Source organism: Seriola dumerili, unplaced genomic scaffold (genome assembly GCF_002260705.1).
Source record: "Seriola dumerili isolate Sdu_G_001 unplaced genomic scaffold, Sdu_1.0 BDQW01000011.1, whole genome shotgun sequence".
In the NCBI taxonomy this organism is placed as follows: domain Eukaryota; kingdom Metazoa; phylum Chordata; class Actinopteri; order Carangiformes; family Carangidae; genus Seriola; species Seriola dumerili.
The window spans coordinates 3,492,618-3,505,300 of record NW_019174266.1 but is presented as its reverse complement, the minus strand read 5'-3'; the positions used below and the strand labels follow the sequence as shown (position 1 = coordinate 3,505,300).

Here is a 12,683-nt window from a genome sequence, read left to right as displayed (position 1 = left end):
CGTTGCCTTAAAAGTTTGACTTTTCTCAACATTGTCTTTTTTATCAGTGTGGAATAGCTCATCCAAACAAATTTGTGTTTTGGAGGAAAATAAACTCACAAACAACCAATAGTTAGTAATTGGGAAGACCGGCCTACCAATAGGTGGTGTCCTTCATGTAAGGCCTAAGCGGGGCACCACCCATCACATATATAATTAAAGTTTCTTTCCTTTGGGCGAGATTTGTTTTTTCATAGTGATGATTTCTTCGTTTCTGTCTCAGGATGCAGACGGGTTAAAAGTCGGTGTGGCTGATCTCATCAATCAGTGGGTGAGAGGAAGTGATGATGGCAGCAGGTGCAGCTCGCCCTCCAAACCAGCAGTAAGTCAGAATTTACCTTCTAATCCTGTGTTTATTTGCATTGTTATCTTGCATTACCTGGTGTGTTTGACAAGATGCACAAAATATTTTACCCCTGCACTGATCTTTTCTCACCAAGTTTCATTTCTGTGACACAAGATTTTCAATAACTGTTTCTGTCAATCTCTTCTTTCTTCTTAGCTTTCCCTTCAACATGTCTGATAACTTTCTCTGTCTTTACTTTACGTCAGGTAATTCTGATTTTGTTTCATGGCTCTTTTCAGTCCATATTATTCTCGGCTCCTCTCTGCTTCATGCAACCACACCCCACACTCCCTCCATGTGGTGTAAATCATCACAACTCAGTTCTGACAAACACTCTGTGAAAGTCTGCCCCCTTGTGGCAGCAGCAGCAGCAGCATCTTACAGTTCATTCACATGGAGATCATTAAAGCAGAGATGACGTTCCTGTATATTGTTGTATTTGCAGGAAATAAAAACCGGTGGTGTTTTAAACAAGAAAAACCTTTGGGAGAGTCTCGGTGACCCATTATCTCCTGGCAAGGATGGAAAGGTACGAACTCACATCAGAATTTGTTGCCTGGTGCTGGTGGATTACTGTTTTTATTACATTTATCAGACAACAGTGTTTTTCCACAGCGGCCTGCAATAAATGAACGAGGCAAATGAGTAATGCTGCAAAATTTCATTCATCCACAGTCAATTCCCCTTATTCAACTGATAGCCTCCTTGAAAACCAGATGTTGCGCAATAAATTAGTCATTTAAGATGTGATTTGAGTCTGTGGTTCCCAATGTGGGGAGTAGGACCCCCTAAAGCAGTTGTTCCTAACCTTTTTGGCTCATGACCCCCTTACAATGAGGCAATGTCTATTTGTGACCCCACTGCCACAGGTTAATGTGAATGTAAATTATGATTAGTTCAAGCAAAGAGCTTTTCATCTGGAGAATTTTCAGAGATGAAAATAGTCAGATTTTGTGACAATGCGTGTAACAGAAATTATCTCAAGATTAATCTGAGAACCGTCACTCAAGGACTGAACGAACAAGAAAAAGATCTGTCCCATAAAAGATATTGCTCATTGATACATTTCCCATATAAATGTGATCAGAGACACTATGAGAGCTGATGAAGAAAATAGAACAAACAGAGAAAAAAGACTCTTCTAGCTCCTGTCTTAAATTAAAATGAAATTAAAGGTCAATATTATGAAGTTATTAAGTTTTAAACTTCTGATCTTTTATTTTTAGGAAAGTTGAATTTTTTTTGGCAACAATAACAAAGATTTACCACAAAGATAAGGAAAAAAACTTATCACATATCAACTTATCACACTTATGCTAATGTATTAAATGCTGGAAAATATGGAAAACACAGGCAGATTTTGGAGCGTAAAAAGTTCAAAGTGATGTTTTGGATTGTTCACATGAGACACTGAATGAAGGAAGAAACTCTGAAGTCACAGCATAAGTGTCTGTAAATCTTTCCATTAACACTGTTTTATCAACTGTATTTCAGGAGAGTTCCCCTGGTAAAAGGTATAAATTTGTCGTGACTGGTCACGGCAAGTATGAGAAGGTTTCTGCTGACACTGAAGATGTGAATTGTCCGTCAGGTAAGGAAGTCCCTCAACCTTAATTCTGTAGCAAAACAATGAAAGATGAAAGGAATGTTTTCTGGCTGTTGTGGATATTATCTTAACACATAGAATTAGTGACACCAATGTTGGTTAAATTTTGAATTTATAAATGTGCAAAGCCGGTGAAAGTTCTTTTAAAATTGATTTAAAATAGCACCAAATGTGGATTAATTCGCCACTGAAAATAGTCCCCAACAAAGTCACTATTTACTCCTGTTTGAATAACTACAGTGCCCAGCTGTATTAAGAAATTAATTAGCCTTTTTAAGAAATGAAAGTATACATTTGTGAGCTAATTTTAAATATTTATATACAGACTAACGCTGCTGGCTTTGGTCTTTTAAACCTTTCAACTATAGCTGTAATTACTTCTGTTGTAACTTGCTTTTAGGATATTTTCCATGCCAGCTGAAGCATTGTGATAAAAAAAAAGAAAAAAAAGAAATACAAAACCACAATTTCACATTCAACTTTATGCATTTTTGAGAATCACACATTAACAAAAATATATTAAGTTTAAGCATCAGTGTAATAAATGGGGCCATAGTTAGCTTATAGGGGTAAAGAAGCCCCTCACGTAAAAGAAATTCCACATCATGATGGTCATCCTGTGGAAAACAACAAATTTTAAAATCCAGTCTAGAGACAAAAAGGGTCAAAATCACCTCTACAACAACATGCTACTACAGCAGCAATATCCTCCGAAACTGTTAAAATATCACATACCACGTGTAACATCTGCCCTCCTCCTCAAACTGTCACTTCATTTCCTTCAGTCTGTCCTCCTACAACAGGCCTCTTCACCATAATCATCACTGGTATTCACTTCCACATCCTTATTACAGTCCTAACTCAGTAATGTTGTTCATGGCCTGGACGATCCATCACAAAACAGGAAAATACCGTCCACCACCAGAACGATGCTTGTCACTATGTTTATCTGTTACACTGACCGGAAATATTATCAGGTCATCGCAGTTGGATGAAAACAATTCATCTCCAACTTTCTGGATCTTAGGAAAACAGTCTCACACATACATACTTTCACATACTCTCATAATACCTGAAAATACCACAATTTTTCCCAGTTTATTCCCAGAGACTTTCTTCAGCTGGCAGAAGAGCTTGAGGTTTGAGTTGAGTTTTCACAAAACACCAGTGATATGGTGAAACAACAATTTGATTGTTGGATGTATTAGGGCTGGGCAATGATGGTTAAAATTTACACCAAAAAGCAATTGTAATGTCAGTTAAAGCACAGTCTGAGTGCAATCTGACTTCCCCTTACAATGTAGTCAATTGGGAACAACAAAACTTTAGAGTCTACAGCCAGATGCTAGGGATCGCCAAAATCATTAGAATTAATCGTCTACAGACCTTGAATATCTGTAGCAAACTTCATGGCAAACCAGCCAATAATCGTTTAAATATTTCATTCTGAACCAAAGATATCAATCTCATGGTGGTGCAACAGGAAAAGTCAGAGGATCACTAGGATTCATCCTCTGGGGATGATGAATGTTTATACAAAATTTCTTGGCACATTTGTGCCAACATTTGTTGAAATATTTCAGTCAAGACCAAAGTGGCAGACCAACCAACAAACACACCCAACATTTCCAACCCTCAAGACGCTAGAAACTAAAATATCTAAGCACCTATAAATCGGATACCAGACTCTGTACCATCATATGTTCTGTCATCATAAGAGGTTTTAGTTACCATGTTGCCCAGCCTCAAAATGTACCAGCATGTGTGGTTGTAGTTTCCTGCCCTGATCGAAAACCCAGATATATATCCCACCACATTGCCATCCATACCTGACTTGCAGAAACCTAAATCTTTTCTGACTAGACCTCTACCCTTCATTCATCTGTTCTCCATCATTCAAAACCCATCTGCCCTGTTGTCCAGGAATGTAAAAGCCCTATTTATTACAGAGATTAAAAACTGCCTACCAGCGGTGTACACTAAAAGCCTCACTTTGTTTAGAAAAATAGAAAAAGATAGAGCATGACAAATGAAACAATCTTTTACCTATCAAAGTATCTACAGTTCATGCATTCAACACTACATCCAATCTAGGCCATCATCAAATGAAAAAAGAAAAATCTAACCAAGTACAGTTGCAGAGTGTTCCTTGCTTTCTTTGCCTTAACTTTTCATCTTTGTTTTATTTTTTTATTAAAAGTGCAAAGACGCCACCCGTGTATCACAGCTGTAGTAATATTATTGACCTCTAAAAGCTATCACAGGTACTTATACACTAACTACATCCTCAATAAACACAAATGATGAGAACATCAGAAATATACCATTATTTTACATTGGGATGAATTTTGTTTTAGTGAAATTTCTTTGATTTAAAAGTAAAAATTCAAAGACCAATTGGGTCAAGTAGCTCGTGATTAAGCAGTAATCAATAATGCTTTTAATCTTTTTTTCCCCTTTAGAATAATCTACCTCCTCACTGTAGCCCAAATTTATAAAAGTAACTTCAGCTATTCTATTGCAGAAATGCACAAATGGTTTTACATTTATTATCTATTTTCTTCCAAATTCTCTTCAGATGATTCCTTTCCTATGAGGCTCACTCGCCTAGCTGAGATCAATGCATCTTTTTTATCTGTTGATGAATTACACAACAGAGAAATCTTTTATCAATCCTGAACATACTTCTGCATCATTTCAAATCACATAGCTGAACTTTATTTTGGATTGAATCCTCTGGCTGTTCTGTTGAAGTCTTTGTGTTCATCCTCCTGAGTTTTGCGTTTTATCAAACCCCTTTCAAACACTGCTGCTATTTTTGTGAGCGGCTTCTCTGCTGCCTCTTTAAGCTTCCTGGCATCAAAACGTGGACTGTAGAGTAAAATTGGCAGGCGATTGACAAAAGAGGGAACTTCTGCTTGATTGTCTTTAGAGGCCTTTTTCTTGTCTGAATCTTTCTTGGTGGTGTTGATATGCTGCATTATTCTCTCTTTGGTGGAGAACATCTGAAAGAGGAGGGCGTCCCACATCTTCAACGCCTTGGGACCTTCTTTGTCCTTCACCATGACATCCTGATTGGCACATTGGTCTGTTGACGACTCTTCACTACCAGCTTGATCTGTTTTCTCATTGCTGCCACTGGCATCAACCTGAGATTTAGCCTCTGGTTCTGGAAACGTAGGTTCCTCTGGCTCAACAACCATGTGTTTTTTGAGCCGTGTCCACCCGCTGAGCTTACCCTTAAGGCCTTTCAGCTTCTGGGCTGCCTTCGGCTCAGTGGATGAAGGGGGTGTCTTTGCAGTAACGATCTTCTTGTCAGAAGTTGAAGATGCAGTTGATGTCGCTGACTTCATGGAGGGTTCGGCTGCTGGGGCTTCCGTCGGTGCAGGTGTAGTTTTGGTCTTCAGAACGTCCTTGTCCTTCAGTCCAGTTTTTTGTTGAGATGGCGGTGACATTCCTCTGTTTGGGGATGGAGCTTTGACTGAGACTGAGGCCTGAGGCAGAGAGGCAGGAGTGGCAGAGTCAATCACAGCAGCTTTAACTATGGGCGGTTTCATGACAGTATCTGTTGCTGGCTCTGCAGGGGAACTGTTCTGTACTGGTAGCTCTGTCGCAGGCTGAACATTACTGATGTGTGAGCTAATCTGGACCAAATCGGAAGGAGACCTTGAGAAATCGCTTTTTACAACTGAGGGTTTCGTTTCTACAGTGGCAGAGGAAGGTCTTGATTCTATCTGCTTAGTGTGAAGTTTTGCTTTTAGAGAAGGTTTACTGGTATTATCGGTCAAAGGGATAGGACTAGCTTCGATTTTCAGTGGGGAGAGTTTTCCTTCCTTATTGGAATTTGATTCTATGTTTGTTTTTACCTGTTGTGTTTGGGAATGTATTTTTACCTCAGGGCCTGAAGAGTCCTTAGTTGTGGGTGATTTTATGTCGAATTTTGAGATATTGTCTGTGAATGATTTAGTAGAAGGCTGAACAGCAGTAGTGGGTGTATTATTTTGAAGAGGTTTGATGGGAAGGTTAATCTGGTCTTTCATAACGACTGATGAGTGTTTTGTTTCTGTAGTATGATTTATAGAGATAGGAGTTTGAGGGCACTGTGGTAAGGTTGGAGTACAGGTCCGTGTAGGGGTTCTACACACTCTTGGCTCGGGTAGAGGGGAAGCTCTGGTTGCAATCCAAGGTTTAGCTACTGTACGGGGGCTAAATGGGGCTTTAAAATCTCTGTTGGTTTCACTAAGGGGCTGAATATTTGTAGCAGCGTAGTTACTTAAAGCAGGTTGTAAGGGGATTTGAGTATGAGTGTTAGTTTCTATAGATTTCTTTGTTTCAGTAACATATTGCTGAAACTGTTTCACTCCAGTCTGTGAGGTCACTAAATTTGCAGAGGATTGAACATTATCTTCAGACAGCATCATATGACCTGGCATTGTAATGGTTTGCTGTTCTACACTGGTATTAGATATGTTAGCTGTGATATAACCAGTGGAAATGGAAGTTGTTGTCTCAGTACTGGATGTTACAGAGTGTTTAATTTTTGTCTTTGGACTTGCTAAAAATTTATTGTCAATAATTGGCTGGATGAAAGGGGATTGTTCTTTTACATTAGTTTTAGTTGTAATTTGAGATGCAGATGTCTCAGATGATCTTTGCACATGGTTGGCAATGTGTTCACTATCTGCTTGTGAGTTTGTGTATACTCTTGGTTGGGCAACAGAGCCAGAAACAGATTTTGCATCAATGGGTAGTTTTGTTTCAGATCGACTCTCAGCTCTCCCTGTTCTCATCTGAGGGCTTTTTGGTGGGACATGCCTCATGGTAGGGCTAGACGGCACGGTTGGTTTGCTGACCTGCACAGTATTAAATGTTGGTTTACTGCTCACTGCTGGATCTGTCATCATTGGCAGAATACTTTCTGTGTGAAGCTTGTTCTTGACTTTGATTTCAGTAGCAGGAATACTGTGAGCATTGCTGCCCAAACTGGATTTGTTTGACTGTTCTGCAGTAGATCTGCTGTGTTGGACAGCCTCTACACCTGCTGGTTGTCCAGGTGAGACTGTGTCTGTGGAAGACTTGTTGACAGTTATTAATCCTGCACATGGTGCAGTGTTGGTTAGTTTGGCTTCACTTCTAGGTACAGTCAGTGCCACATTTCCTTTTGAAAGATTAGAAGCTAGTTTTGTTTGAATGTTTTCTGCTCTAATAGGTGTAGTGGGAAGATGCTCTGTTTGCATTTTCCCAGCCAGTAAACTGATTCTTTGATTGGTGAGTTGTGGATACCCTTCTGTGTCTACTGTTGAGCTGCTGACTCTGTTAGTGTTACTGTTAATATAAGCCGGATGTTTGGCTTCTATATTTGCTTGGCTAGACAGTATTGCATCTTTAAAAGGGATATTAAGGGTGGTTTCAGTGGCTTGTGTAATCTCTGTTGTAGTTCTGCTCAAGTTTTTGTAGAAATGTAGTCCTTGAACAACTTTATCTCGGCCACTGGGTCCTATGCTACTCGGTGTGCTTACAAGTACATTCTCAGTAACTTTGGTTGGCTTTTGGGGCTCTTTTATTGGCACATTTGATGAGCCGGTCTCTAAAGGGAATTTAATGTCTGATATATTGGGTGATTTGGTTGCAATGATGGATAGGCCTGGAAGTTTGATTTCTGTGGTAGGTTTACCCAGTAGTGTAGTATTTACAGCAGATTGGTTTGGTACAGTTGGTTCTTTAGACGATTTCAAAGAGAGACCTGCTCCAGGAAAATTTCTCTTTTTTTCTGCTGTTTGACTATGACTGTAAATTTGAGTTTCTGCACTGAGCTGTTGTATGAATTTGGTGCTTTGCTTTGCTGCAGACACTGTGCAGATACTGGACTGTGCAGAACATACAGAAGCTGTGACAGGCTCATGTGGCAGCATAGATTCTGTGGTAACAACAACTGGTTGTTTAGAGACTATATTTGATAATTGGGGCTCAGTGCTTGTTTTGTCAAGAATATGTTCTGTATTAGCAGCTATAGATGGCAAAATGTTCCCTACATTTGTCTTATTGGGTAGAATAACCTCGCTGCTTTTTTTGCTTTGCTGGTTAACCTTTTCCCTTTGATAAGGTAAGATGGTTTCAGTAACCACCTTACTGGACAGTGGTGTTTCTGAAACCAGTTTGGATGCTTGTTTTATTTCTAAAATGAAGGCATCATTTATGATGGCACTTCCTGGGAATTTGGGCTCTAACTTTGTAGCAAGGGATTGAACAACCAGGTTTTTTTGGTCAGGCTTTGCAGTGAGTTGAACATTGAAACCATTGACTGTTGATGGACTGACTTCACCAGCAGTTTGGTAAGATTGGACCGGCACTACCTCTATTTGTCCTGACTGTTGTTTTGCATTTGTGACCTTGAATTCTCCTTTTGCAGGTGTTTTGTCAAGATTGTCACCATTCCCTATTGCATTTATCCCTTTTGCACTATGCTGTTTTTCTGCCATTGAATCTACTTTCACTAAAGGCGAGAAGGAACTCAACAGACCACTGCTATCAGTCAGGCATTGCGTTTTATTTAGTGCTGCCTCTATAGAAAATAGTTGTGTGTGTACCTCACCTGCTTTAGGTATTGGTATTGGAGCCTCAGAGTATGAGGCTTTTGGTGTGGATACATCACTTGTGGATTGTTGCATTGTTTTCTGTGCCAAGCCAAGATGGAACTCAGGTTTTATTGTGTCCATGCTAGACAGTTTAAGTGATTGTATTCCAGTACTGTGAGCTTCAGAGTGACTTTCCTCAAACACATCTTTGCTACATGTGACCGTCCGTTCAGGTGGATGCTCTGAATCCTTTGGAGATGACAGAGTTTGTAAACTCTGAGCAGCAGAAACCTCCACTGAAGCAGAAAGGTCTTGATGCCCATTGAGTTGTTGTGTTGCATCATACTTTGAGATGTGTGATTCACCAACAGCTACTTCTGACTGTGCTTTGTTTGATGAGGTTTCATTAACCCTGCAGGGTACAGGACTGTGATGAGATGAGATAGTCCTAATCCCGCCATAGGCAACATACTCAGCTGGAGTAAGCCCGTAATATGTTGATCGTGATTTGGGCTTTGAGGTCGCTAATGACATTTGAGTCTCCAATAGTGACGACAAGGACTTGCGTGCCTCGAACACAGGAGGTCGATTAGTGGACGACATGGGACTTGGACTAATTGGTGCTTGCAATGAAATCACTGGTGTAGGGTTTAGATCTGAAGTCTTTGGTACAGAGAGAAATGATGGAACCTTTGGCAAAGGTGAAGCTTCACTTTCTGCAACTTCATATGATTTTAATTTTGGGGTGATTGCTTCTATCAGTGTTGGTTTGACCACAGCAGATTCAGGTGCACTGATACTTGATGCTAAATTCTCTCTGTGGTACAGCCCTGTATTGGCAATGCTGAGATTTACTGTACTTCTTTGAGTTTGTTGAATCTCTATCTCTTTATTATTGCTGGCTTGTTTGATGGAAGTCATGTGATTAACATCAGTTTGCTCCAGTTCTTCTGTGGCAGCAGGAGGTTTACTTGTACCACTAGTTTGAACTGCTGATTTGTGTCGTAGAGTCTCGTTAGGAATAGCAGGAGCTTGCGGATCTTGGGAGCAGTTGAAAGCTGGACTTGCAGCAAATAAAAGCGGATTAGGTTTGGATATTTCAAATATAGGTGTGGATACTTGAGCCGGTTTACAAGAGGGGGTCTTAGGTCTTCCACTTTGGGTCCTGGACACAGACAGTTTCTGATCAGTTTTCACTGCTGACACAACTGTTTTGTCCCCGTGTACAGCAGATAATGATTCTCCCTGGTAAGTAGCGTTTGTTACTGTAAGGTCCTGGATGGAGGGAGGTTTAGAGATTTCATAAAATGTTGCCTTTGATGTATAAATCCTGGTTTGTTGGGCAGGTCTTGTCTCTTTCACTGCTTCAACAAGTGATATTTTTGAGGCTGTTATTTCAGGCGACATCTGGCTTGGTACAAAATTGCCATTACTGGTAGGTCTGGCAGTCCAAGATGATGTCTGGTTCTGAGGGCTGTCCTTTGAAGCGGTGTTTGTCTCCCCCTGGCTGGGAATAAAACGTTGTGTCTGGGTTTTTGAAAGTGATAGCAGCACTGGAACAGGAGGTAGGTCTGCAACTTGAGAAGGTGCTGGGCCTGGGCCACAGTTGGGGGTCAATGGGAATAGGGTCAGGCTGTGAGTTGATATTTTAGGGCTGGACTGCGACACAGCGACTGAAGGGACTGTTGTGACTGACCCATGGGAATTTGGTGTCATGTTTAAATTGACACCAGAAGGAGGAGGTGGTGCTGGGACCTGTTCAGGTGGTGATAGGGGTGGTGAAGCCAAAGGTCGCATCATCAAAGGAGTCGCCTCATCAAATAAAAACGAGGAGCACTCATACAGTGGAGCCACCAGCTCTTCAGAAGTCCTGTTCTGAGCTGTGTAGGACTGAGGGGGCAAGCTGCCAGTTTGACCATAGGGGTTGCTCTGAGGATGAGGGAATGCAGGTGCAGAGTGATCATAAAGGGAGCCAAAGGGGAAACTGGACACTGAGGAGTCTGCAATGTAGACTGAATCTGGTGTCCTTGGTGGGCTGGACTGGTCACTGTGCTCGAGGTCTGTGCTTGCTTCGTTGACAGGTGACAAACAGGAGCGAAAGGGGATGGGCGTCTGAGACAGACTGCCTTTTTTCTTGGCTCTCTTCTTCTTGAGTTTCTGAAGCCTCGCATTGTCTTTGCCTGGTTTTGGCAGCAAGGGCGGAGGATATTGCTGGGAAAGGTCAGGCTCCAGCCCGTTAGTGTAGCTGACTTCCATAAGCATTTCAGACTCCTGCAAGACAGATAAGAATTCTCAGTCTATCATATTCAAAACATATATTTATATAATAACAGGAAAGCAATCAGCAATCAAATTGTTCTTCAGAAGAGCCAGTCATGCAAACATTGTTTTCATCGTATTTGCTTGATAACAAATATGATTTATAACAAATAAAAAATATTTCTAACATAATTTATCGTCAATCTAATAATGAGCCAGAGTTTTCCAAAAAATCTGAGCCAAGATCCAACAAAATGTCTCATGAAGAGCTCCATTACTCGTTACTCATCAACTTGAAGACACTGATGACATTGATGACATTGATAACTGTTTTGGCATTTGTTTTATGGCTTAAGAACTAAATTATTAAAACTTCAGAGCAGGAATTGGATGAGGTGTCATGTGATGTTCTCAATCACAGAGCAGAAATGTTCAGGAGTTTTGTTTGCAAGACATCTCACCAGCAGGCAAAAAAATCACTGAGTCTGTTTTGTTATTACTTATAGATATAATGATAAAGGTCATTTATTGTGTTCATATGAGCAGTATAAATGCTGATAATCTTTTTTTTTTCTTTACAGATGGACAGTTCTATGAGGATTTGTGAAACACGTCTTGGACTTTGAAGAATTTTGGATTATGAAAGAAAAAAACTTTAATACTGCACAAATTTTAGCCACTATCACTCAAGCCTTAGATTGGAAATGCTCTTAAATCCTGTTGTAATGATAAATTTCCTTCAACAGTCTGTTATCATTTTACAAAAGGTAAAAAGGTAGGGAGTCTTTTCTCTGTTTAAACTGGACAGGTATTTCATTTTATCCTGTGAATAATATCTCATGGTTCTTCAGCAGTAGCATATCTTTGAATAAGATGAAATAAAATCAATTAAAAGGGTTCCTGGTGTTTGATTCCTCAATATTTAGCTCTCAGAAAGTATGTGTCTCTGCCTCCATCCACTGTGTTCCCTGTATAGTTTATTCAGCTGCTTACCAACTGCACTGATTTAACCCATGCTAATGGCCCTGAGACAAGTCTGCAGCTGACTTTAGAGAACTATGAGCTCGCATGACAACGGGCTCATTAGCAGGTTTTGAAACTCTTAATTGGGTCCTGAAGATGTTGCATGGCTACAAGAAGCGTCACTGGTGGAAATAGAAAGGCATGTAGCCTTATGGCTTATGGCAAGGCTACTTTGAAATGATGACAAACTACTTATGAAAATAGTCGCTCAAGGAGACTGTCAAATTTAAAAATGACCTCTGCACGAAATAAAAGTAAATCCAAAGGAAGATGATACAGGAGGGTGGCAAGGGTCATGCATGGAAGATGGGTGTTTGCATTTAGCTGGTGTTCATAACCAAAAAAACTTAAAACATGAGCAGCAGTAAATGGGGTTCAAATTCCTTGGTAATTGACATTACAAGCAAACAATAAGAAGGAGGTCAAAGGTCAGAGGCATAATTAACTGACAATAAACGTAACATGCAACAGACATCCCTGTGCATCCGGGATCATATGAGACAGAGGTGCATCAGAGCTACAGAGGGAGTTGAACTTTGATGCACATATTGTATGAAAACTTACATAAAAAAGATAATTAATACTCAAATTTTATGAGAGTCAGTTGGTTGTGTTTACTATATAATATAGAGTACATTTACTTGGTTGTCTTGAGTGTCAACGTGGGCTGAATTGTTCTCTTTCAGTCTGAATATTGGAGTATCTTTGGGTGACACTAGAAAAGGGCCACAGTCTAATTTTACACTGAGGGAAATAAGAGCAAACATCCTGACACCGAGCACCTGCTGCCTGCTGTCCCACTCTCACACAAACAGCCTCAGTCTGCTGGAAATCA

General features: G+C 40.3%; 1 protein-coding gene across 1 annotated transcript in view; it reads left to right on the top strand.

Moving 5' to 3' along the window:
- Positions 1-11,716, top strand: part of LOC111223039 (lymphocyte-specific protein 1-like) — a 29,879-nt gene extending 18,163 nt beyond the window's left edge. The window contains exons 12-15 of the mRNA XM_022747010.1: positions 263-361; positions 831-914; positions 1,880-1,976; positions 11,407-11,716. Of these exons, the coding sequence (XP_022602731.1) occupies positions 263-361; positions 831-914; positions 1,880-1,976; positions 11,407-11,432 (306 nt within the window). The 3' untranslated portion in view covers positions 11,433-11,716. The remainder of the gene's footprint in view (positions 1-262; positions 362-830; positions 915-1,879; positions 1,977-11,406) is intronic.
- Positions 11,717-12,683: the final 967 nt, after the last annotated feature.